This window comes from Aythya ferina (genome assembly GCF_964211825.1).
Source record: "Aythya ferina genome assembly, chromosome: 4".
NCBI classification, from domain to species: domain Eukaryota; kingdom Metazoa; phylum Chordata; class Aves; order Anseriformes; family Anatidae; genus Aythya; species Aythya ferina.
Window position 1 is genome coordinate 35,368,651 of NC_140300.1, and position 25,611 is coordinate 35,394,261.

General features: G+C 35.9%; 1 protein-coding gene across 2 annotated transcripts in view; it reads right to left on the reverse strand.

Annotated features, from left to right (window-relative positions):
* Positions 1 to 320: 320 nt before the first annotated feature.
* LOC311436888 (uncharacterized protein) overlaps positions 321 to 25,611 on the reverse strand; it is a 31,042-nt gene continuing 5,751 nt past the window's right edge. The window contains exons 2-9 of one of the 2 annotated variants that reach the window (XM_084519435.1): positions 24,112 to 24,204; positions 23,663 to 23,725; positions 22,927 to 23,048; positions 20,913 to 21,025; positions 17,557 to 17,725; positions 17,048 to 17,123; positions 3,766 to 3,831; positions 321 to 446 (exon numbers count right to left, since the gene is read on the reverse strand). In XM_084519435.1, coding sequence (XP_084375561.1) covers positions 339 to 446; positions 3,766 to 3,831; positions 17,048 to 17,123; positions 17,557 to 17,612 — 306 coding nt within the window. In that variant the 5' untranslated portion in view covers positions 17,613 to 17,725; positions 20,913 to 21,025; positions 22,927 to 23,048; positions 23,663 to 23,725; positions 24,112 to 24,204 and the 3' untranslated portion in view covers positions 321 to 338. The remainder of the gene's footprint in view (positions 447 to 3,765; positions 3,832 to 17,047; positions 17,124 to 17,556; positions 17,726 to 20,912; positions 21,026 to 22,926; positions 23,049 to 23,662; positions 23,726 to 24,111; positions 24,205 to 25,611) is intronic. The other variant, XM_084519436.1, reaches the window with a different exon arrangement.

The following is a 25,611-nucleotide window of genomic DNA, read 5'->3' on the forward strand; positions in this document are numbered from 1 at the left end:
CCCCACAGGTTTTCACCTTTTTCAATCCCACAGAGCAATTCCTTTCCCTATAAACTAAGGCTCCAGCCCACATCTGTTTTATTACATATCTTTAAAATGTCATTTTAGGCTAAAAATGTGCTAAATGAAATTTAAGTATGTTCTACCAATCGTAAAAAGAAAACTACAAATAGACCTCGAAAGACAATGTAGAGTATAGAAATTGTGTCATGCTGGAAAAGAAAATAGTCTAGCCATAGCTGTTCATAGTCTGATGGCAAACCAGCAGTAGGTCAATCAAGCTGTTCTTGGTTCCTCCAAAGAAAAACAGTATTTCCCCTTCAATCTACCTTTGTGTTCTAGTGTGTGGAGGTCGCGTTGTTGTGCATAGCCAAAATGATCACACTCAACTTCCAAGCATGCTGGTTCACCTGTGCTACAGCTGGACAGGCACCTCCTGGAGACAACTGTGGGATGAAAAGGTGTCACTGGGATAACAGTTACTATTGAAGCTCAAGTTGCTCAGCATATTATCAAGGTCTATGGCTCATCATTAGCAAACTCCAAGTATATTTATTGAAAAAAAAAAAAAAAAGACAAAAAAGAGCAGCTTTCTTGAGTTGGCACAGTCTCTTCTGTAAGTTTTGCAATCTTGTATATCACCAGAGCTATAAAAGGAGGCCTAGAATGTGATCTAATTTCCATCGCATCTGAAATGATTCCACTGAAGTCACTAAAATCCCTCTCTGGTGTCTCCAGAACAGGCTGCAATTACTCCAAAAACTGTCTACAACCAGAAAGGGAGGTAGGATTTCTCCTTTTCTAGGGACACATTTGGCTAAACCATGCAAAATCATGTCCCACACTTCAGGACTTCCACCTACTTATGCTGGGGACTAGCTTTTGGAGTTGCTACACATTTCACTCTATTGAAATTTTTAAAAATCTAGTTTTAGGTGCCTCATGAGATCATTGTGAAGTATAAAACATGTAGTCACTGAAGTTTTGAGCTCTTGCTTCTAGTCACAAGATGCTCAATATTAATGTGAAGCTTTCCTGTACATGAAAACTACTGAAATAACTTAATTTTTTTTCTTTCTTTGTCAGACAATGCATTTGGGCCCCGTAGAAATGAGGTTGACTTGAAGTGGTATGTGTGGTGTGAAAAAAATTACTGCAAAGTATAGTTTTTCAAAAGTTCCTAAAATTTTAATTAGAAGAAAACACATTTTTTTCTGCACTTACTTTCAAAGTAAAGTCTGTTTTCACTAGGGAGGATAGCTGATAGGATACCCTCTCTCACAGTAAAACTGGAATTAAAATTGAAATGTAATGTCATGTAATGTCATTTCAATGGGGTAATGGCCACAAGATAGAGCACAGGAAGTTCCACACCAACACGCGAAAGAACTTCTTCACAGTGAAGGTGACGGAACACTGGAACAGGCTGCCCAGGGAGGTTGTGGAGTCTCCTTCTCTGGAAGACCCGTCTGGATACCTAAATGCCTGCTCTAAGGAACCTGCTTTGGCAGGGGGGTTGAACCCGATTATCTTTTGAGGTCCCTTCCAACACCTTCAATTCTGTCTGTGTGATATTTTAGCCTGGTATCTTAGAGCACAAATCAAACACAATCAGTACAACTCATCATACAGACGTCTCAAACTAAAGGCAAATAATACACCACATTTTATTCAAACTTATTTAAGTGTGTTTCTACAACAACTTCACATATTTCTCTTCACAGTACATATTTCTTCATCCAATTAGCATCCTTATGCTAATAATGATCTTTTCTGATCATTATTTACCTGAAGATGTGTGATGAAAACTTTAGAAAAAGTGTGAAATTAAAGGTCTTTATTCCATTTACAGAAGAGAATATTAACGCTAAAGGGAACCCACACAACAATTTATCTGGTCACTCACTGCCAAGATTCTTTCTAATTTTATTTTGGTGAAACCCAGGAAAAACATTGTTACCGCTTCTTTGTCTCCTTCTCTTAGCATAATCAGAGAAGAGTTGGCTTAGTCTTATTTTATTTATTTCATTCAAACAACACCTCACCTTCCTTTAGCTTATTTTTCCCTTTCCTTCTTTCTCCTCCCACCCACTCCCAGTCATAAAGCTTTCTGTAAATTATGGTAAGCTTCACAGCTCTGCGGGTTTTTAAAAAATCCTCATAAAATAAAGCCCCCCTCACCCCCCCCCCCTTTTTTTTTTTAAAGCAGAACATACGCAGGGCACTTAAGAGAGATGTGAAAATGCTCTTGTTTGACTACCCTCATCTGAGGGCAATTTTTGGCTACAGATGAAATTCATAAAGAACACAAGGAACAAATTAGCAGGTCATCAACATCTTTGCAGACACAGAGCATAAGGAGGAGCAAAATACTGAGAAATAGGCTTGGTGAATCAACAGATAAATTACATATATATATATTAAAAAATAAATAAATAAGCCAAGAGGGTCAAGTTTGTGTATGTCTTGACACTTTCATCCCCCTGAAACTATTAAATCTTTTTTTTTTTTTTTTTTTTTTTTTTTTTCACATCTCCTAGCTTTCAGTGTCTCACTGCTGAGTGCCTATCTTGGGTCTCCCAGAGTCTGCTCTCAGAGATGAATATTTACAGTTCCAAACGAAGTGCTAAAGCACAGTCTCACAGTCAGGTTTAACATTTCTCAAAATAGTCACCCAAAGTGTGTAACCCAATGTTAGTGGAAACATTTCAAAATAATGTTCCACTACAACACACTGTGTGAAAAAGAAAATAATATTAAATGAAAATTTTAACTTGCAATGTCTACATGTGTAAAACAAGTATTTTACAAGCGTTGTCATAACATATTACTAAAAAATACAAGGGATTTGTCCTTTCTCTGAGCATAAAGTAATGTTTCCTGCTTTCAACTATCTTATTGTTACCAGATCTTTTTACTGCTGCAGAAACATAGTGAATATATCAACAAATCAACAAGAAAAGATTTATTTTTCTTAATAAGTTAAATGAATAAGAAATGACCCATCTACAGGGGTCTCATGCCAAAACTAAGAGTTAAAACCAACTAAATAATAGGAATAAAACACCTTGCTACTACAGTTTATGCATTCAGAAATTCACCATATGCTTGACATATGCTAAAGGTCATGGGCAGCCAATGGCAAAATATAAGAGAGTTTCTAAGTGTTATCAATGGTCATCTTCTAGCTAAAAAGTTACTGAACCCAACACATAATAGATTTTAACACTGGAAGGACCTAAACCATGATTACATTCTAGTCTGATCTTATGCCGTAAATTTTTTGGACTGGTTGTAACTGATAAAAGACGAATTAACCTGTTTTCTATATATCATCCACACTCAGATAAACCAGCTTCCCTTGAAAGAACACCATACAGATAACTCTCAGATAAGGTAAAAGTTCAAAACATTTGGCTCCAGACAGTAGGCAAAAGCTGGCAAGAGCAAAGGGCTGTGGCAGATTCCCTCTCTTGCGGCTGTAGGGCCCTTTCCCTCACACCCCCTTGTCCTTCCCACCACCCCATCTTCTACACGCTCTTCGCTGAACCCTTCCCTCCTCACAGTTATGGGTAGATAAATCAGTGTGGAGAGCTGTGAAGGCCACTGAAGGTACAAGAAAGCAGGGTGCGCAGAGAGAGGGAGGAGAGCTGTGGAGAGGAAGGGGGAAGTCAGCACCAGACACCAGCCAGGACAGCGGGATAAGGAAAGAGGAAAGGGCTGCCCTCACAGTGCAGCAGGTTACGTGAGAAAAGTCACACTAACCTTTATTTTTATGTATTGACAGCTCACTCTCCTTGCTGGAGTCAGGTCAGCACTTGAAAGGAAACTCTGGAATTAAAAATCACCTTGTTACTCTCATGTACATAACCTATTCTGTGGAGTCACTTCTAACTGTCTACATTAAATACATAGAGATGTGTGAGAAAGTTTATTTATATAAATAAAGGTCTACAAATATGGGAACTTCATGTAAAATGTCAAAAGTTCACATTTCCATAGTAAAGAAAGAAATTCCACAATGAGCCCTGATTTACTATGCTTTTGTGTGTAACAGTCCTCAGAGCTTGACCCCATGTTCTCTCAGCACTTTTCCAGTACTTCTAGTTTTTTCCACATTTTCTAATTTAATCCTTTCCAAACCCACAGATTATTCTCTTTACTAATTAAAAACTAGACCAAAGTTAATTTATACTAGTTGGCTGACTAATACAGCATTTAGATTGATTAGCCCACAACAGCTATGAGCTCAAAAAGACAAAGGAGAAGAAAAGGCAGGGGACACTACCTTGAAGTTCTTTACCTTCCAACCAATTTTAGCCTACTTGTAAAAGCATTTTTTTACTGAGATCTTTCTACCACTTTAAATGTTCTTGAAATTGCTGAACAGATCACAAAGGGTCAAAGGTACAGAGCTCTGTATCTTGGTAAAATAAATTTGTTTCTCTCAACTTGTCTCAGCTCTCAGTTTTTGCGCAATGCAAAGGCACTGTCTTTCTTTTTTCTTTTTTTTTTTTTTTATAATCCTTATGACTCATACCAGTCTTGCAGTCAGGAAAACATATCTTGGCATGTGCTTTTTTCTTTATTTTGATTTAGCTCATCTTTATTTGACGTAGCACCAAAGCTTGTTCCTGAATGTGCATCACATCTGTAGGACATCAATCCTTGAATGATTAAAGTTTAAAATCTCATGAAATGGGTCTCACAGACCACATTGTGACTTGCATATTGTAGTGTATTATATTTGTCTATGGGGTATGTATTTATGTGTAGTGAAATTGCATTAGAAATGGATGTGTATGTATACCACAAAATATTTGTCTGCCTTTTTGGCACATGACTCACTAAACTAAAATTTAGGAACGGCTATCTAAGTGTGATAGCTACTGAAGATTAGCTTAACATTGCATGAGGAAAGAAATCTTGTTAGCCCTTGACATGAAAAGAATTCACCATGTTGGTTTTGGCTACTCAGTTTACTGCCAGTAACACTATTCAGCATGCCAAAAATCAAGCTTATGGTTAGATTACTACAGACCTGACCTTGGGCAGACATAACAACATTTTTTTTTTTTTGGAGGTGGGGTAGGGGACAAGGGGGAGCCATCTCTTTCAGAGCAATCAGAGGCTCAGGACAAAATGGAGGCAGTGAGAGGGTAAAGGATGCAAAGGGGTATCCCTGACTACTCTTGTTGATGCTTTACTATGTTGTGGTGAATCACAGAAAAGGAAAGCATACAAACATGGACAGCTGGGATGGGGATGATCTGGCATCAACACAAAGCCTATTTTTATATTCTATCCCCAAACTGCTGGATGTGAAACTCAGAAACAGGCTTCAGAGTAGGAACAGGAACATAACTACATAACTCTCTCATCCCAAATGGATGAGATCCCACAACCCCTAGACTGCAGATCTTTGCTCCCTGTTGAAAAGCCTTACACACAGATTTGTACCCTTCTGTGCTCACATAAAAGAGTGGAGACAAAAAGGGTTTCCATTCTTTAAAAATTAAATAAATAAAAACACAACTGAAAGAATGCTACCTTTTGACATAGTCCTAGGTGTTTGAACCCTAATGTTCTGGTCTTTACGAGTGAACTGAAATACCTTCATGTAGTCCAGGCACAAAAGAAACTGCAGGAATGAATGGCTAATTATGCAGCATCCCACCAGCTGGATAGACTGATACAGCTCTCAGACCCTGGCATGTATTCTTGAAAGCACACTCTCAAGCCCCTGCTCTTGCTGGTCGCTGCACTGAGAACCACCATCCCCCCAACTACATGCCCTCAAGTACATCCTGAGCATCAGGCAGCTTCGTGCTGAGCTCTGAAGTCCTTTGTCAGAGTTAGCTTTAATTAACATGCTGCAGACGCCCAGCCAGTTGTGTTGGCTGGTGAATAGGTGAAGTGGGCTTATGAATCCCCAGTCACCTCTGCTTTCTCTTCAGCCACTAATGCTGTCATTCAACTGGGAAAGCAATAAATAAGGTACTTTCAGCCATCGAGTAAGATCCAATTTAATTTTCAAAACATAAAGGCTCTCTGTAAAAGAAATTCCACGTTAGAGTACCCCAGAATGTGTTGGAAATGCATTTCACACCATAGGCAAAACATTTCTTGTTTACTACCAGTGCACTTGTCCAGCTGCCCATAACGACCACCTCTCACATGCACTGGGGTAATTTTAAACATATGGCTTTCTAATAATTTCAGTGAGGCATATATTTTTGCAGGATTACAGTTTAGAGACTAACTTTTTTTCTACTTGATGTTGTGGCATAAATTTAACTGAGGTAGAAATTTAACATAATGAGTGGTAACCATCCAATCAATTTTTATCTATTTCTTTTTAAAGATCAGTGTTATATTTATTTTACTCTAAGTCCATCATTCAACCTTACCCCCTCCCATCCACACAATTTTGTTAATTTCTCAGAAGTAAATTAAAAGAAAGTAACTCAACATTTCCTGGTGGCCTTCCAGAAAATGGTCATCTTTTCACTGCCCTAAATGAAAAAATAAATAAATAAATAAATAGCAACTTGTTATTTTAATGATATTTTGAATGCCATCCCCCTTCCCCCCCCCCCCTTTTCTCATTTTTAGGTGGAGTTTTTATTGCTCTTCTTTTCTACAAATTATACTAAGTGCTTTAGCAGCACAACCAACATCATGTATTATGGAAAGTGGCCTGGAATACCGCCAGTTTCATTATAAAAGCAAAGAGACTTGTATAAATACTTATTCCTTGTGAATTCTGTAAATTAAACCCACATCAGCCTTTTAATACTAAATCCTATTTATTTTTCAATGCAACTTTTTAAAGCTGAACACCGGCTGTATTTTGGCATTATTTTTCTGTTCTGTCTCATTTCATCACATTTGTCACAATCATCAAAAGCTATGAAATGGTCAAAAACAGATTATTGAAGGTTTTAATTGGCCATTTTTTTATACAGAGACAAATTAAACTTCTTTGTAAAACATTACTTTTAGTGAAGATTTGCACAGGAGAAATTCAAGCGATCAATAAACAGTAATGAAATTAAAATCTGTTGGAAATGCGCCACTCCCTTTTGATCTTTTTTTTTAAATTGTTGTTCTTTATTTTACTACTGTGTCCAGTACTATGTGTATACTACCATGGATTAGACAGGACTCAGCCTACTCCTTCCATAATGGAATCATTAGACACTTTGTAGGCTAGATACTTGGTTCTATATAATTTATTCTTTTATTATATGTGTGCTTCCTTTTTTTCTTTTTTATTTCCTTAACATTAAATACATTGTAAAGAGAGATTAAATTTGTTATGGTGTTTTTTAAAGAAAATATGCCATTGCCTTAAATTTGGCCACCAAGAGGCTTGCTGTCCCACAAAAATCTTCTTAATTAACTCCCTTTTAGGCTGCCAATTACAGCAAGGCTATTTTCTGAAGATAATTGATCAGGGCACAAAATCTTCATTAAAGCACTATAAAAGTACTTCAGATTTGCATGGGAAATGTCTGCCAGCTGCAAGACTCAGGTAATTGCACTATTATCTCTCAAAAGTAGACAAAATACAGCTTTATTTTTCAGTTAAATCCATGCCACCCCTCAAAAAAAAAAAAAAAAAAAAAAAAAGGCTGCATTCAGAGTCACACACAGGCAGTAATTTCTCTGTAGTGCTCTCTCCAGCAGTCACTGAAGTGCACAGATTGAAAGAGTAGAGACTTATTTCTAGAAATAATACTGCACAAGGCCTTTTCTGAAAGTAAACACATATATGAAATCTCAGGTTATTGTTTTCACTACTCAGTGCTCAGTTTATTGTAATCTATTTTCACCTTCACCATTATTAAAACCTAAAAATGCAGATATTACAGGTACATGTATTACAGGCAGACCACTTAGCACATCTGTGCTTTGTTTGTTCTTTTGAATGGAAGTTCTTGTTCTTTTTTCTTCACTTTACCTATATTTTAATGACTAATTTATGTTCAATTATATTATTTCTTTCTTTTTATTTGCCACTGATTTAAATCACTATTTGTATTTATTTCTGAAAGCTGCTTATAAGATTTTAATCCTCAAAAACTTTACTGACAGAAATGATGTGATAGAAGCAACCATAAGGAATTGTCTTTCACAGAGGAACTAGTTAATCAACTCACAGAAGAATTTTCTTATTACACTTAAGAAGAAAGAAAATAGAAACAAAAAGCGATCAGCATACCATAGCCCAGTGGGCTAGTGTTGTTTACACTGCTTAATAAATTCAAATCTGTGATGTATCAGTACCTCTTTTTTCTTTTACCCTGAGGTACCTCCATTCCAAAGAGGCCAGGGGAATCATCCTTCATGTGCAGCACTGTCATGAGAGTGCTGCTCTAACCTCGTATTATGGGTGAGATTTATTAGCAATACTACTTTGTTCTCAATCTCTTAAAACACTTCACAAACATTAACTCTGCTTTCTATTCAAGTACTTCTCTGCAAGTTTGAAAGCATCAGGGAGCAGATTTTCGTCTACAATGAATTAATGAGGATTTGGTGAAGCATCAGGGAGCCACATCTAATTATGCAACTGAAAATGTACCACCTTCATGGCTGCACTCATTTTCCTGACAGACTCTCTCTTGCTTGAGTTTTGAATGCATTTCAAGCCTCATAAGAAGATATCATGTTTTTACTTAGTACATTCAAGATGTATTCAATATATACCTCAATTATTGCTTTGCCTTTAGACAACTTTGACAGACATTTTGGTGGATATTACAAAAAATATTATACACCAGAAATCTGTGTGTTTTCTGTTTCCTAAACTGAATATTTGTTATCTGTAATCAGTTGATTCTGCATCAATAATTTATACCCTATTGATTTCTTGCACTTGTTACTGTGATCTTTCTTCACTATTCTTCCAATTTATTTTAATTTGGGAAGATTACTTAAGAGTAATCTAATCTAAATTTATTTCCGTTCTACATATACTTTCTTCTGCTGTTTAAATACAGAGGCATTCTTAGTACAAAAGTTGTAGGGGTTTTATTCTTATGATACCAAACTTATCAGGGTCAGTGCTGCTTGATAACTAGTTCTTCAAAACATTACCCCCCTTTTGCCCCACAACAACCATTAGAAAAAAGCTTACCACTTCATAAATTCAACTAAAGCTCATTTTACTACTGAGCAGCTGTTTTAAAATGTAACTCGCTTCCAAAGTGAATGGTGATTTATATTATTTAGCATTAAATAATGGACTTATGTTGCATCCGATGCATAGATTGAAAAGCTGAGTACAAAGATTTTTTTTGACATTAAAGAAATCTTGGAAATCATGTTTAAGGTAAAGTGTGTTTGTTTAGAGTTGAGAAGGCTTCAAATATGAAGTGATATTCTAGCTCTGCAAAGCCCTTCTCTTAGCATCCAACATTTAGAATAAGCACCCTGCTGTATATGTATATTTAAAGAATGTAAACTTTAAACTTCAGCTACAAATATTTACTATAGATTAGATACATAAGAAGAATGATCTAGTCATTTTTTACAAGTCCCTCAGTTCACATAGTTAGTAGTAACATAGGGCACAAGCATATTTCCACAAGTAATTTCACAGCTGCTATCACAGCTTCTTCACTACACCGTTGTTTCTTATCAATACTAAATACTCACAAGTAATAAAGCCTAACAAGTGAGGTCTGTGTTCTTTTCTTTCCCATGTCTTTACGGTAATGAACTCCTTCAGTAAATATATGTGGTGTGATTCACATTGCAGTTGTACTGTTTTTTTTAGAGGAGCAATTCTCATTACTGATACATTGGTAGATCAAGTGGCTTGGTGAACCAGAGAAGTAGAAGGCACATAGTGAGGGGAGAACTGTGTCTGTGAAACAGACATAGAAATTATAACGGAGACCATGAATAAGAAAGGGCTGAGCAGGAAGACAGTATGTAGCTAGACATTACCTCTTTGTAGCAACACCCAGTGCTATTACTTCAACAGGCACAACACTAACCTATTTGCATTCCCAAATATCCTAACATGCATATAGACAGTTCCTTTAGCCTGACTTTCATGACTTCCCATCTTTCCTGACTTCCTTTGCTTTCACTGATAAGCTTCAGCTTGTAGTGAAATAAAATTGTCAAGTTAAGAAAAATGATGTTCTTCTTGTAAATTCTACTGCCCAAGAATGAACAGTAATAAAACAGGAAAGGGGAAGACAGAAGCTGGAGAATTTACACAGTATTGTAGAAATTCTCTTAATAGGATTTTCCCCACCAAATGAACGCCCCTCCCTCCTCCTTTTCAAAAGCTATTAACAGCCTTTTCCAAAGCTACTTAGTGGATTTTTCTGTGTAAATGTCTACAATTACACTGCTCTTGCAAAATGGAAAGTCTGATTTTAAACATCTCCTGCTTTCATTTAGTGAAATGTCTCGTTTGTATAATCCAACTGCTTCTGTTCTTTAGAAAGTATCCTGTTGTGTATGCTTGCTTTGTTTGTTGTTTTTTTTGCTTTTTTTTTAATTTAATGTCTCTAGGTTTTACCAGATCTTAGCTGGGACAAAACCTTGCAGCTGTATTTGAAAGAAAGGATTAAAAAAAAAAAAAAAAAAAAAAAAAAAGTGAAAAACAATATATGCTGAGATAATTTTGGTACAGACATGTTTGGTCTTATTCCTAGATTTGGTTTAAGATATTGACCCATGAATTGCCATATCATGACAAAGACCTGCTTAGAAAAATTGTCAACACTAGCAGCCAAAAGTAACAATTAATGGACTATTCTGTGGCTTTCATTATGTCTGATCTCACACCCTGACATCTCAAATCAGATCAAAAATTAGCCCCATAGCCATCAAGTATTCTTTGCCATATATAAAAGTTGTAAAAAGATTTATCCATAGATAAAGATCTCATCACACCAATAGATCTCTTATATGCCCTTGTGGAAGATGTCCTGGGATTACATTTGAGGAAGGCACGAGGCCAGAGCAGTATTTTGTTACAATATTTATTACACATCATTTAAACGTAATAAATATTGGAGAACCTCAAATCCTTGTAACCTGTGCAACAGTGATGAACTAAGTCAATCTACTAAGGTCAAGCAAATCAGATGACACCAACATAATTTCTTCACCTTTGAGCATTGAACATCGCTAGAGATTTAGGTAATAATTCCTTCACCATGTAAAATATCTAAGGTTACCTTGATGACAAATCTATTGATTTCAAAGGATACAGTGATGTTTATGTGTTTGCAACTAAAATTAAGCCCCACCCTACTTCTCCCCTGCTGTTGTAGAACATAAATGCAGCTATATGCAAATGCAATCCTACACAAATAATTTAAATCTGTCTTTATGCCTGTATGTGCTTTACTATGAAGAAAGAAAGAAAGAAAGAAAGAAAGAAAGAAAGAAAGAAAGAAAGAAAGAAAGAAAGAAAGAAAGAACGAACGAACGAACGAACGAACGAACGAACACAGGCTGAAATCTGACGTGCTTTTGCAACATTGATTGTAGTAGCAAAAGTTTTGAGGGACAGTTCCTACTAAATTAAGGAGTGGTGTAGTGTGGACTTTAAAGGGTCCTCTTAACACTGCATGTCCTCTAAATTTCTAGCCTCCTGGAAGAGTTTATATGGAAATCTTAAGGAATTCTGCATCTCATAAAAACTTCCTGTTGGCATATCTCATGGTCAATGGAGCTGATTCCAGGACAGATATACCCCTCTATGGTGCTCCAGTTGCTTAACGGTGCTACGTCATTAGGACATGATCTTAATCTGATTTATATGGCCACAGAAGAAATGTCAGGAACCCCCCCTAAGCAAGGTTGATGTATTGACAGAAATTCTATTCATAAATAACAAAAAAGCCTGATATTAAACGCCTTATGCATAAGCCTCTCTACCCACCCTTAGGTAGAAAGGCAAGTATACAATGGCCATAGGAGAATTTTGTAGCTTTCCTATGGGCTGGTGAAGGTACTAACAGAAGGCTGCTTGTCCCATATCTTTGGGTTTCTAAAACCAGGAGATTTTGCAAAGTCTTCAGCTAATGGACATGATATTCCTAAACATCTGCTGTAACTATCCCAAATAATATTGCAAATTTTGTAATGTATGTATGTAACTATATATTTAACTATCCCAAATAATATTGCAAATATTGCAAATATTGTAAATATCCCAAATAATATAACATCATGCAGTTCCCTGCATGCCTGTTGTTTCTTCTACAGTATTGGTGGATCTTTTGTAGCCATTTTGTGTCATTCATTCTTAAACAAGCAAGAAAATGCAGAGATGAAAACCTACCAGAGGTAGTAAGACTACCTCTGTGTTTAAGGATGGCTGTATCTTTCTGACTGTTTCTAGGTCTCGACTTTGTCAGGGAAGGCAGGATGAGTAGAGGAACTTCCAGTGGCAGTTCATCCCTTTTTAAAACTTTTCCTGAGCTAAGAAAATACAGCCTCTCAAAGGTGCCTGTCTCTCTCCATCAAGTAAAGTGTTAGTTTCCACAAATTCCTTAAATAAAATATCTCTGTTTAGGTGGTTAAAAAATATGTAAAGTGAACCATAAACTAATTCAATACTATGGCTCTCTACTTTTAGGGTAAGATTCATTCTTAGGAAACAAATATAGCTTGTAAAACCCATTCACGCACCAATGTTTGAAGATTTATTTAGGGCTGAATTTCCTGTGGGATAATTTTCTCTTAAGCTGTAACTTCATGCTACACTATTTCTTATATTGTGATAACAGTGACATACAAATAACCGTTGAACAAAGTTTTCCAGTAGAATTTGTAGAACTAAATTGAGAGATGTTTTCACATAAAATGAAAGGTTCTTTTTACCAATGGAGTAATGACTATTCCATAAACTATTTCAGTTCAATTGCAGTACAACAGTTTTACTCCACAGCTGATCCAGCAGGACATACTTCTTAAAAAAACTCTAGTAAAGCTTTTTATCTTGTATTCTAAAAATATACTGGCTGTTTTCACAGACCGGAAAACAAAAGTACTCCCTTTAAATTCCAACCACAATTTAGAAGGGTGCAAAAGAGCAAAATGCAGTCCTATTAAAAAAATATATATATATATATAAAGAAAAAAATCTTTGAAGTCTGTGAAGAATTTCCTTCTTCTTAGCAATTTGAAATGTAGTGCCAGAAGTCATCCCTTGTACAGCTACTTCTCTGAAGTAGCTCCAGTTCCAGTAGATGTAACTTCCTCCATATATCTCTGCCTGAAAAGTCTGATGAGGCTGCCGCCAGAAAAATTCAGGAGCCAATGGTTTGGATCTTCAAAGATGGATCAGAGGGTGTAAGGTGTCTTAATACAACTTGTGTGTCTTTGCAGATCTGTGTCTAAATAGTTTGTCATTTATATTAAGCACTTGTGAAAACGTCAAAAAAAAAGAAAAAGAAAAAATCCATCATGCTGATTTGAAAAGTACTTAACTAAAGTCATCTATTAATTCAGGTTTGGTCATTTGCACTGTTTTCAACATGGATCCACTCACCAATTAAACTCTTATATAGGAGCACAAGGCTAAATTTCTTAGCTTGAGCAGCTGTTCATGGCACTGGGAATGCAGAAGACAGGTGGAAGCAATTCTGCTCATGAGTTAATACTCCCCATATTTAAGTATACCTAGAGAGAAGAAAAGAACTAATTTGTAGAAGAGGATATTCTGCCCCACCCTGAAACTACCTTATATGCTATTTACATACACTGTTTTGTTTCCTATGGATGAGGTTCTATATCTGACTTACCATCAATTGGAAGTTGAAGAGCATGCCAGTTTTAAACCATCCCTGAAGTTTTGAATTGAATTTTGACACCTCCAGCAGTGATAGCAATACTGATTTATAAACAGTTTAAATTCCACCGTACTAGATCACTCAATTCAAAAACCTCAGCAGTCAGTCAAAAAAAATACAGAGGACTGCACCTGTGGCAGGCAAATAGCACACCATGTTTTTTTTACAGTTTGTTTGTTTTTGTGTGTGTGTGTGTGTGTTTTTTCCTTTTCTTTTTCCTTTTTTTTTTTTTTTTTCCCCTACAGAAGAATGCAGAAAGGACTGCTACAGTGGCTCCCAAGATCTCAAGGGAGCAAGCCTCTCCAGCAGCGGCTGCAACAGACCAAACAAGTATAGTTGAAGCTTCTAAAATATTCTCAACTCCCATCCTTTTAGGAAGGTCTACAAAGACAAAGCTCCTGTCTTCCCCCCCTTTTAATTTACAAGATAATTTCAAAAAATAAGTGATTCCAAAGGGCCCTCCTCCCTGACTTGTGTAATTTAATTTTCAATTCAGATGTGAAGGACTCATGGCCAAACTCCACGTTTGTTTACAGCAGTATATTTCCAAGTTTACTCAGTTATAACTAAATGGAAGTTTTCTGCTACAGCATTATGTTTACTTGATTCATTTGGCTCCCTTTACAGTGCCTTTAGTAACACATCCAAACATTTTGTGGTTGGTAGCTGTTGTCTTGTAATCTTTAGTGACAGCTCAGCTAGATCGCTGGTGCTTTCCAGGCTTGGACAGAAGACAAAAAAAATAAAGTAACTTTTTTTTTTTTTTCCTCATTCTCATTGACAAATAATTTTCCTTTTTTTTTTTTTTTTTTGGTTTTGTTTTTTTTGTTTTACCGAAGACTCTTTTCTATAAAGTTTTCCTTTTTTTTTTTTTTTTTCCACATGTAATGACTGAGTTTTCAAACTCTGATTTTTAATTTTTCTTCTCTGTGGTCTAAGAGATGTTTCTCAACTTTTATACATTCTTAGGAAAAAGATTTCTACAGATAAAAACTTTATAGAAACAATTTATTTGTTGTCTAATCAATTGAAGTTGCTGTAAAAAAGAAACAGGTAACTTTTTACCCTTCTTTTTTTTTGCCTCACCTCCTTTGTTTTCCATTTTAGAAGGGAAGGAGAGCTAAAGAAAAGGGAGCAATGCTGAAAGAAAAATATGATGAAGAATGCTCTCAGAAGATGTCTGCAGGACAGACCCCTAGTAGTTTTAAACAGCTCTGGTCACTTGTACTCATACAACCAAGAAGAAAGGAAGAATTTATCAAGCTGACACTAGCCTCCTAGTGCAAAGACCTATCAATTTCTGTCTCTTGGCTAGTCTTTGTAATAAATATAGGCTTGGTGTGTAATGAAAACCAGCTGAGTGTTTCTCAAGGTACAGATGCTTTCTTTTCTTCTGATTCCAGCTAAGATTGTTCTTACTCTTCATAATCTCTCACAGCTGCCAAAAATCCATCTTATCTTTGCATGAGGTGAAGTTTCCATTAACAGCTATTATGGTAGCAGAGGTCAGGCATCCAGCGTCAAATGAGCTGCTAAAGAGAAACACTGCTAGAAAATGCTGTACTAGGGAGAAAATCTCAGCTGAGGTGTGTTTTGTTATTAATTTGAATAGTTTTTATGTTCAGATATGGCTGGGCTAGGCTGCTGACAGATTGGTTTCTGATGTCCTAGAAAAAGAGAGGAAAATTTGGGGTGTGGAGGAAGTGGTAATACACATCCACTTGGCTGATTGAAATAAAATTTGAATAGTTTTGATGATACTCAGTTTTCAGTATGTCAGCCAACCAGACTGACTGCCTCTTTGGGTTGGAGGGCTCTAATGAGGGAAACTCTGACCGTAAATACCACTTGCAATTTCAACGCTCACTTCACTGCAGCTAAGGTTCCTGACTCAGGGAAACAAAATGAAAGCAGTAAAAATAATAGTTCTCATTTCCAATCCCTTAATGGAAACCAAGAAGTTCCTCCAAAGAGAAACAAACCCATCTCAAATATTTTCATTTTAGAAAAATATTCCTCTGGTAAAAACATCTATATTGAACACATTATTTGTTGATAGTAAATTACAGTATTTTAATATGCTTCTTGTATGAAGATGGTAAAATTTTCTTTTGGTATTTCATGCCTGGAAGTGCATATCACCTGGAAAACATTTTAAATACTAATTCCTTTTTATGTGTTCATATAAGTATCTATCTGTATAATATGTGTACCAAAGCTGCAATCACACAGACATTTACACTGTGAAGGTATCAAACATTAATAGTAAGTGTGCTATACTCAGAACAGAGACAAAAAGTAAGCAGATTAAAAAATAAAGTTGAATTAATCTTGGGCCTGTATTACAAAAAAAAAAAATAATAATAAAGATAATGAGATGCATAATTATTTGGAAAACCATTATAAAAATATTTAGTATCATGATATATTTATAAAAATAAAATTGAAAACATCAAGGAGTTCAATATTTGCAGAAAATAATGGCTAAATTTCAAAGTCTCACAACACTATTCTTTCTACGGTACCTCAATAATGAAAGCTCTGTCTGTGTTTTGTCTTGCAAAGGTTTCTACAAGCCCCTTATCACTCATGCTTAAAGCTCTCAAATGTACTTCTGCAGACAAATACATCTGAAGTTGGCAAACTCTCCTCGGAATTAAGGGACAGAGCATGGAGGAAGCTATGACCTCCCTTCAATTTTTTTCTTCATCATGTAGATAGACAAAGGTGCAAGCACATTGGTTACAGTAATCTTCTCTAGGCATTGTCCACAGGGTAGCAAACACACAGTATGTAGTGTCATTTAATACACACTCTTACAAACAATACCAAAACTATCCAACACCAACAATGTCGTGATGTCTCAGCAACATCCTTCTGAGCCCAAGGCACCCTTACTCTATCAGAAATACCCTGAAATATTTTCAGTCAGGCTCAAAGCAAACAATCTTTTACCCACAGGCATGAAGATCCTGCCCTGAATTCAGTCCTATACTATCACACAATTTGTAAGACATTAAATCCACAAATTAAAAAAAGCTGAAAGGAGGACAGAGGGGAATTGCTGTCAGCTAGGGCAGGCAAGTGGGAGGACAGGATGGTAGGCCACATAGCACTCTCGCCAACAAGGCCTTGTCTCACCACCCTTTAGCAATTATACCTCTCACAGCCTACACTGCAGTAGGATAAGTGAGCCAGATTCTGCTAAATACCTGTAAAGTTGTTTCAATATTTTCCTGAGGACTAGGACATCTTCTCTGGGATAGTTTCAGATTTTGATGGTGTTTTCTGCAAATGAAGAGGAGAGTCTATGTGAGCTCATAGTCCTTCAATTGACATCAGTACTTCTTTCCTAGAAACTCTTCACCTGATACAGTCTTAATTTCATTAGCCTGTTTTCATGGCAACCTCTCAGTGGCTCAGAAATGATCCCGTAAGTTACACAAACAGGATGATCTCCCACATCATTGTTGCTAAATACTTTATTCTCCGCTTAGAGCAAAATTTCTTGACTTTGTTAAGACAGCTTTCAGCTTGCCACATAAAATTTCATACAATTTCTGTTTGAGATATAAACAATATTGCACAGGCTGTTGCTGCCTAGCTACAAGTTATCCAGCTTAAATAATAATAATAATAAAAAAATACTATGTTTAAAAACATTTTTAAACATTAAAACCAGCTTTTGCAAATCACTCACAGAAGGCACATTAAAACCTACCTTTGGTGATGGGAGACACCTCTGGCAGTTAACTGGAGCTCATCCAGTAGCAGCATGCACAAAATTACCACCAGGACTCAGGCAGCACCTCAAAGCCAGGAGTAAATACATGGGTGCTCTGCAATGGTGCCCAGCAGTGCAGGCAGATAAGAAGCAGTATGGCCTTGGGCTGGGGGGAGGTGGATACATGGAAATTAAAGCACACGTATTATATCTCTCCAGAGTCCTATACATCTAACTCTTATTCTGTACCTTCCACAATGACGAAACTTAGCAATAATGTAAGAACAGAAAATCTAGCAATAAGTGGCTTTTTCTATCCTCTTCCCAGAGGGGAGTATATAGCAAGCAAAGGTGGACATCTCAGTGATGAAGATGAATCATCTCTGAAGTAGTATGCAGCCACTCCTTAATTAGCACAGGGATAAACTGCCTTACTTAGTGCCATATATTCAGGGAAGGCATTAAGTCATAGATCTGATTTGAAAGGATTGTTGATTAAAAAAATCCACTTTCTTTTAAATGGATTAATGAAATTATTTTTCATTTATCTCAACTACACAGAACTTTATTTTATATAACATGTGGTTGACCTATAGACACCAAAGTGTGGTGTTTTATCTTTTCTTTTTCTAACTGGGAGAAGATTTACATATATGTCAGGATTTCTGGTGGAAATATGGTCTCTTTCAAAGTATGCTGATAATAGGAATACCAGATTAATGAGCATCCCAGTTGAATTCATGGAAACAATGCATGAAAGTGAAAATGTACAGCACTGAACAGAAGTAAAGAAAAGGAAATATACTCTGCTATTTAGCACTGTACTTTGAGTGAGCAATAGATCTCCAAGAAAATTTCTCAAGATGTTTTTTAAATTAAAAGCAATCTTGGTAATCTGTGCTCTGCTCCCTAAAATCATGTTTTCCTTAAATGTAAGGCTGAGATGACAGAAAGATGAAATACTAGCACTTCTATTATCCTCCCAAAATTACAAGAAAGAAAAAAAAAAAAAAGCAGCTTGTATGTATGCATCTCAGACAACTTATTTTTCAAGGATTTAGCTCCTGTAATTTAGTGCATTTCTGTCTCCCACATAAAAACAGGAAGCCAAACCCAATTCGAAGGCAGAATAAAATGGGACAAGAATGGCTTTGCCAAGATTGGCTGAGGAAGACTGGAATAGCCTTTGCTGGTCAGTCCTTTAGTGCTTGCAGTCTTATAAATTGCCCTTTACATCCCAAGAAAATACAGTGCATTTGGTTGGGCTGCAGTCTCTTCTCACCTTCTCTTTCACTCACATATCCACTCTTTTCTTCATAAATAAGAGAAGATTTTATCACCCTGCTTACAAATAGATGCAGAGAAAGGTTTAGGAAATGGCATCCAAGCTAGACAGGATCTCTGAGAAACTCATACAAAAAAAAAGTGATTGGTGATATCAAACAAAAATAGTACAAGTATGATAAATTTGAGACAATAACTACAAACAAAAATTAGGGAATACAAAGCCAAAAAAAAAATCTACCATCAATATGAAATTGTAACATTATTAGCACAGGAAGCTGCAGAGAAAGAAAGTAATGCAATATACATGAACATCAGAAATACAGACTTACAATTATTGTTAAAAATGTTTGGCTTTTATCAACATCACACCTGATATGGTTCATGACCCTATTCCTATTTAGTAGTACGCACTTTGTGGACTACCACCAAATACCCCAGCAGCTGCAGGTGATAGATTTAAGGTTTGATTTTGTATGGCAGCTCTTGTATTCCCTCTAGATTCTCTCTTTCTCAAAGTATGAATCCATCACATTCATATGTGCCGGAGCAGGAATAACAGCATTTCCAGTTAAAAATGTTACTTAGATTTTAAGTTCTGCTTTGTTGATTACTACTACATCAGGATTTATTTATTTATCACAAGATTTTAATAAAACTGTTTCCATCCACATTTGTTAGCCAAACTTTTGAGTTTACTCCAAACTTGAAGTATGAAATCTATTGAAAACATTTTTGAATTGATAAAATACTATTGCAGTTTTAGTACTTATGTCCATATTCTTATCTCTAGACTAGGGTCCTTGACCAAGCAACCTCTCTCATGATACCTTACAATCCTTTTCATTGTTGAACCACCTGGTGCTTCACAGGAGCTAGCTGGGCCCTGGCCTGCAGGGGAAGGTGAGTGCAAGAAACATCCAATGCAGCTTTCACTAGTCATCATTTCCATGCATTTACAGTAAAGTTTTTCATTTGGGATACTTTTGGGCTACTTTTCATAGATAACTGAATTTCCAAGTCAAACATGAAATGCACAGATTTACATTAAAAAAAGAAAAAGAAAAAAAAAAAAAAAGAGAGAGCGCTTTCATGTATAATTTTCAACCTGTCATACTCGCTATTATTCTTTTACTATTTCCATGTGAGCAGAGGAGATTATATTATATTTGGGTTAATGATATATGCACTGAAATATATAACTGCATCTTGAGCATCTGCAAGATAGTCCTGACAGGCCTGGCAAATAACCTGGGAGCTGTACCAAACTTTGTTTCCCAGTTTAGTAACTGGCAAATAAAAGCATCTGATGCAACAGGTCAATAGAGAAAAACGTATGTACCGACAGGGGCTGAGCTGGTTTTATTCTTCATGTAACCAGAATATTGCATGGCTTAGTTTTCTGTCAATGAGCCAGAAGCTTGTAGGTAGCAGAGCTAAGTCGATTCTGAGGTTACTGGAAGGGAATTTCACTCACACCACAATGTGTCCTCTCAGCACAACGCTGGCTCCTTCTAGCATCTACTTTCTTCCTCACCCCACCTCTTCCACACTTTTCATTATTCTTGCTACATTCAATCAGGTAGCAACAGGTGTTGTTTTTTCTCAGTCCAACAACAGTAAGCGTTAAGTAGACGATAGTTCCAAAATGCAACGTGTATATCATATTTTGTGACTAACACCATCTCCCAATCAGGTCATTTTGATCTTCCCATTATAGCTAGGAACTTTTTCAGGAAATGATCTTTTTACATGCTCTCATAAACTCTCAGAATGTCTGGTTTTGTTTCACTCTCTCTGCTAAAGAACACGAATTGTTTCTCTTTGGTTTTCCAGTGTATGTTTATTGAGCTGATAAAGACTGCAAGACGTATTGAAAGAAACACTTGGTTTATTTTATTTTATTTTGGCAATGATAACAGAGTGGAATCCATTTTAAAACCAGGGGAAAAATAATTGCCATGTCCCAGTTATATTGTATTTTATATATATATCTATGTACATACACACACATACACAAATGCATACATACATGGATTTTTATTTTTTTTATTTATTTTTATGGGTACCTTCCTGACTTGCAGCCAATCCATGGAAATGCTAGCCAGCTTGTGCATTTAATTGTACCAGCATATAATAGTAGACAGATTTTCTTCCCTTCATGTTGCAGCATGCGTGGAAGCTTTCAAAGGAATCAGGAGAGTACAAGGTAAAGGAAAAAACAAAACAAAAAAAAAAACAAAAAAAAAAAAAAAAAACATTTGCTTGCATAATAGAGATGAATTAAAATGCATACACATCTAGGTGATATACTTAAACATAGCGTCATGCACTCTGTATAATTCATAGAATGAATCCTTACACTAATAATCACCTTAGGGGATAGTTAGTGGTAAGCAAAGCCTTACATGCAATGGTTACATTAATATATGCCTAAGCTAGCTAATGCTCTGGTTTAGATATACGCACACAGGAGCTGCAGCTGAAACAGAAAATCTGCTGAATTTTCAGTCCTCTTTGTGTCTGTGTCTCCCCACATCACACACACAAAAACACATGCCCCTTGGTAAGTTTCAACAAGGAAATAAAGAAAATAGCTTTAAGAAACTTTAAGAAAACAGATATTACCATATCGTAATTCTGGCCAACATGCAGCAAGGTATGCAAAAAAGAAAAAAAAAAAATCTTTTTTCGCCTTTTATGCTTTTAAGCTTCAAACTCATGTTAAAGAATGAAAAAGACTGCAAGTTCTTTATCCAGTACATTGAGTTGAAGGTAAGGTCATTGCTTGCCAGCAGGCTATGACTGACTTTAATTAAACATTTTTATACTACTCTGCTACTGCTGGGGAACATGTCATTAAAACACAGGAAACATTAATCTGCAGACTAATGCTATAAAAAGAAAACTTTTACACAATCTTTAGTTCCAATTAAAAGAAGCTTAAAAAAAATTAACCCTTAGAATACTATAAAACCACCACCCATTAAGAGCTCCAGGTGGATGTTTGTCATGCTCTGCTACCTATTTCTTCATCTAGTCACACCAGCTTTGCCTTAGCATAAGTGAACTTACCTTAGTTACATTTACTAAAAGCAGATATAGTGCTCTGTTGTTTTGTTTTTTTTTCCCTACATAATCACATATCTTAAATGAGAGAATTGGTGCCATGTATTTACTATGTGTTGTCTATTTGGAACAGATTTAAAATACTTTTTCAGAAAACCCGTGGGTGATCTTTACATAAATCCCTATGTCTTAGGCTAGTCAAGAACATAGTGCATACTATTATTTATTCATTATTTATTTTTATCAACCGCTGTGGTCCATCTTGAAGCAATTGCTTTCCACTGTAAAGGCATCTCTATGTTAGCTCCATCTGCTTCTAAAAGAAAATGTTTTGGACTCTTTTGGAGGCTGAGGGGTTGGAGAGAAAAAAGGATTTATGGATGGGCACAGATTTCTATGCCCTTGTCTTTTCAGCAGAAGTATGCAATTTGTTTTCAGTTGTGAGTTGCTAGTTTGTCTGTTGAACCTCTAGCTCCCTCCCTGAATCTCCTCACTTATTCCTTTTTTTTTTTTTTTTTTTTTTTTTTGTAGTAAGGACACCTGTTTAAGGTTCAAAGCCTTTAAAAAAGGGTTCATATCCACCAAGATTAGAAATATTTGGTCAATAAGGTGTAACTAGAAGTGTACATTTTGTCTTAGACCTTATAAATCTGTACACATACAGAGAACAATTCAGACAATTCAGTATTTTAGTTAGCATGCTACGAAGTTAGATGGGTCCACAAAATTTTAAGGCCATTGCTTGCTATGGATATATGTATATAAATAAGTACAGATGAAGAAATTTGCACACAAACAGCAATATTTATATGTAACACTATCTCAGTCTGCACATTTGTAATTTTAGCACACAGTTTCAACAGTAGCATATTATCACTCTTTTTTACTTCTTTTTTTCCAAATAAAAGAATCTGTCATCTAGGCCTTGATGTTACACAAGCATTTAGTTAAACCAGTTAAACAGGATCAGATTATTGCTGGAACCATGTAGGAAATATTTACAGTAAAACTCACCTGGCGTTGAGCATTGTTCCAATCTTGAAATTCAGCCCAGTCTTGAAAGTTCACAAAGTTTCATTAACATATTTGAGCAAAATGCAGGCTCATTTTCAAGTAATTTTTGGCTGATACTTATTCTAGATAAAGGGAACAGTATGACAGTGATATGATTAAAATATCTTGAGTGCAAAACCTGTTCAGTTGTGTGGAGTGGAAGGGAAACACTGTTTTGGTTACCCATTCAACACTCATAAAAATCAGTCACTTGCTTTCAGAGGGAGGCTTACTTCATATGCTCACAAATACACACCATTCAGCTGAAGGATTTACATAGTCAGCTAAGAAGAAAACTCATATCAAGGGCAAGTGAAAGCATTGCTGGTTGTTTAGGAAGTTAAAATGTCTCCTAAACTGGAATGAACAAAGTATGTTCTACCTTAACAAGTGACAAGAAGGGAAAACAGCATACACTAAATCCATTCAGATTTAAAAATACATTCCACATCATTATCATTACTTAATGGATTTATAGATTAATTGTCCATTAACCCAATGACCCAGCTTTTACTGCAGTTCAGATCCAAACAAAAATGTTTCTAATCATATGGGAATGGAAAACCCTTAATGAAGTTTAAAGACACACTTTAAACCTTGTTTGTCCTACCATGCCAGATTGTGCATTGCTAATCCACAGTGAGTTACAGCTAGTTTGTCAAGATTAAATGAGGGAGGAATGAGAAAGTATTATTACCTCCTCTGAGGCTTCAATCAGTTTTCAGTCTGCTGAGATGACCCTGGCCACCTTCAAGGTTCCCTGGAGACAAGAAGGAAAGGAAATGAATAAATAGCAATTCATAAAGATGGCTGGGGCTCTAAGCAGCATCCATTGCTCTCTTTTTTCACCCCTAAATATATTGTCAAAAAGAATGCCTCATCCATATGAAAATATAATAAAATGCATATGTTTCTTTTATATATGGGAAAGGTATGTAATTAGTTTTAGTTTAAGTAAAACAATGAAGACTGTATGAATGTACATTCAAAATAAAAGAGAAAACAGAATATTTTGCCTTTGTTTAAGTCTCTAAAAAATTCAAGTGAAACCAGAAGATGGACTGATTTCATTTAAACTAAAAGTGAGAGAAAGTTAAAAATGACTCATTTTCTAGGGAGTGTCACTACACATTCAGAGAAACCCACCTTTTCCTTGGCCACTTGGGACAGTGCATCAGGCCAGACAGATCACATCGCAGCAACATAAGTTTTCATTCCAGTCTTCTCTGGTACCTTTGCCTTGGAATCAAAGGACATATCCTTAATGTTTAACAAATCACTATCCTTACCTTTACTGCTTAAGAAAAGAATACCAGAACTCTCATTTGAGTATTGAACTTTTTGAATGTCCACATCATTTTTAGTTCATTGCCTGACTCTGCTTTGGATTCTCCCAGCCTGATCTCTTCAAGAATAATGTGGAATAGAGGAGTTTCATCCTAAAGCTGCATGAATGTGAGGAGCCACTGCCCTGTGACTAGAAGGTCTTCCCACCTGTTTTTGCTTAATCCTACAAATACAACTGATTGTATTAGTGTAAGGTATGGTAATGTCTTCAGGAGGCAAGAAAGGTTTATAGGAAATGGACACCTTCTGCGATGTTTGGGGATGTCAGAAAACCTAATGCAAGCTTATTTTGTACATCTTCACATGGGACTGATTCCCATCATATCATATATTGCCTCTTTTTTTAATAGATATGTCATGACATATCAAGAAAAATTCACATAATTCCAGGTACTTTGATTGTGGATACTGTTCATAAACTGAAATAATTTACCTTCTAGTTAAAATATACATCTGTTCTGTCAACAAACTAGAATTCACCAGATCCATGTTTGTCCTAGTTAGCTATATGCAATTTTTCTATTTCAAATGAGCATTTTTATTTCAGTTCAACTATCTTTACCGATAGTATAGATAGAGCAATTATGGCACATTTTAATTACAATTAAGGTGCAATTGATTAACACGTAACTTGGAATCCTGTTATGTCACACTGCAGATATAGTTGCAACATATCTAAACAGAAGTCCCAGCACTCACATGGGATCAGAAAGAAAAAGAATGAGTAATAATTAAAAAAAAAAAAAAAAAAAAAAAAAAAAAACTACCCTGAATCATCCAAATTAAAGCAAACAAACAAGAAAGCAATGTTCTCTCCTTCCCTGCTTTCCTGCTTTCCTGATTGATGATGATAATAAATAACTAAACAAATAAAATGTTTTGGACACGCACCTCAGAGGTGGAAAGCACAGTCTGTGAAAGCAGTTATGTTGTGCTGGAAGCTACTCAAAAATTATATGTATATATATTGGGGAATGGAGGAAGTAATGAGGAAGGGTAAAGGTCATTTTATAGAAGTGGTAAAATAAAATCTAAAAATACTCTTTTTACTTTTAAAAGATAAAATTAAAACAAGCTTAAACATATAAATTTTTCATATTTGTGTAAAGTTGTTCTTTGAAATATAATTACATTTTAAATTTCATTTTAAATCATGATTTGAAATATAATTACTGTGCAGAGTAAACAGCATTGGGTACACTAATTTGTAACCATAATTTAAAGCATTGCTCACAGAGCTCACAGAGTGAAGGAGGAATGTAAACTCAGAATCTATGTTCAGCAACATTTGCGTAAGTG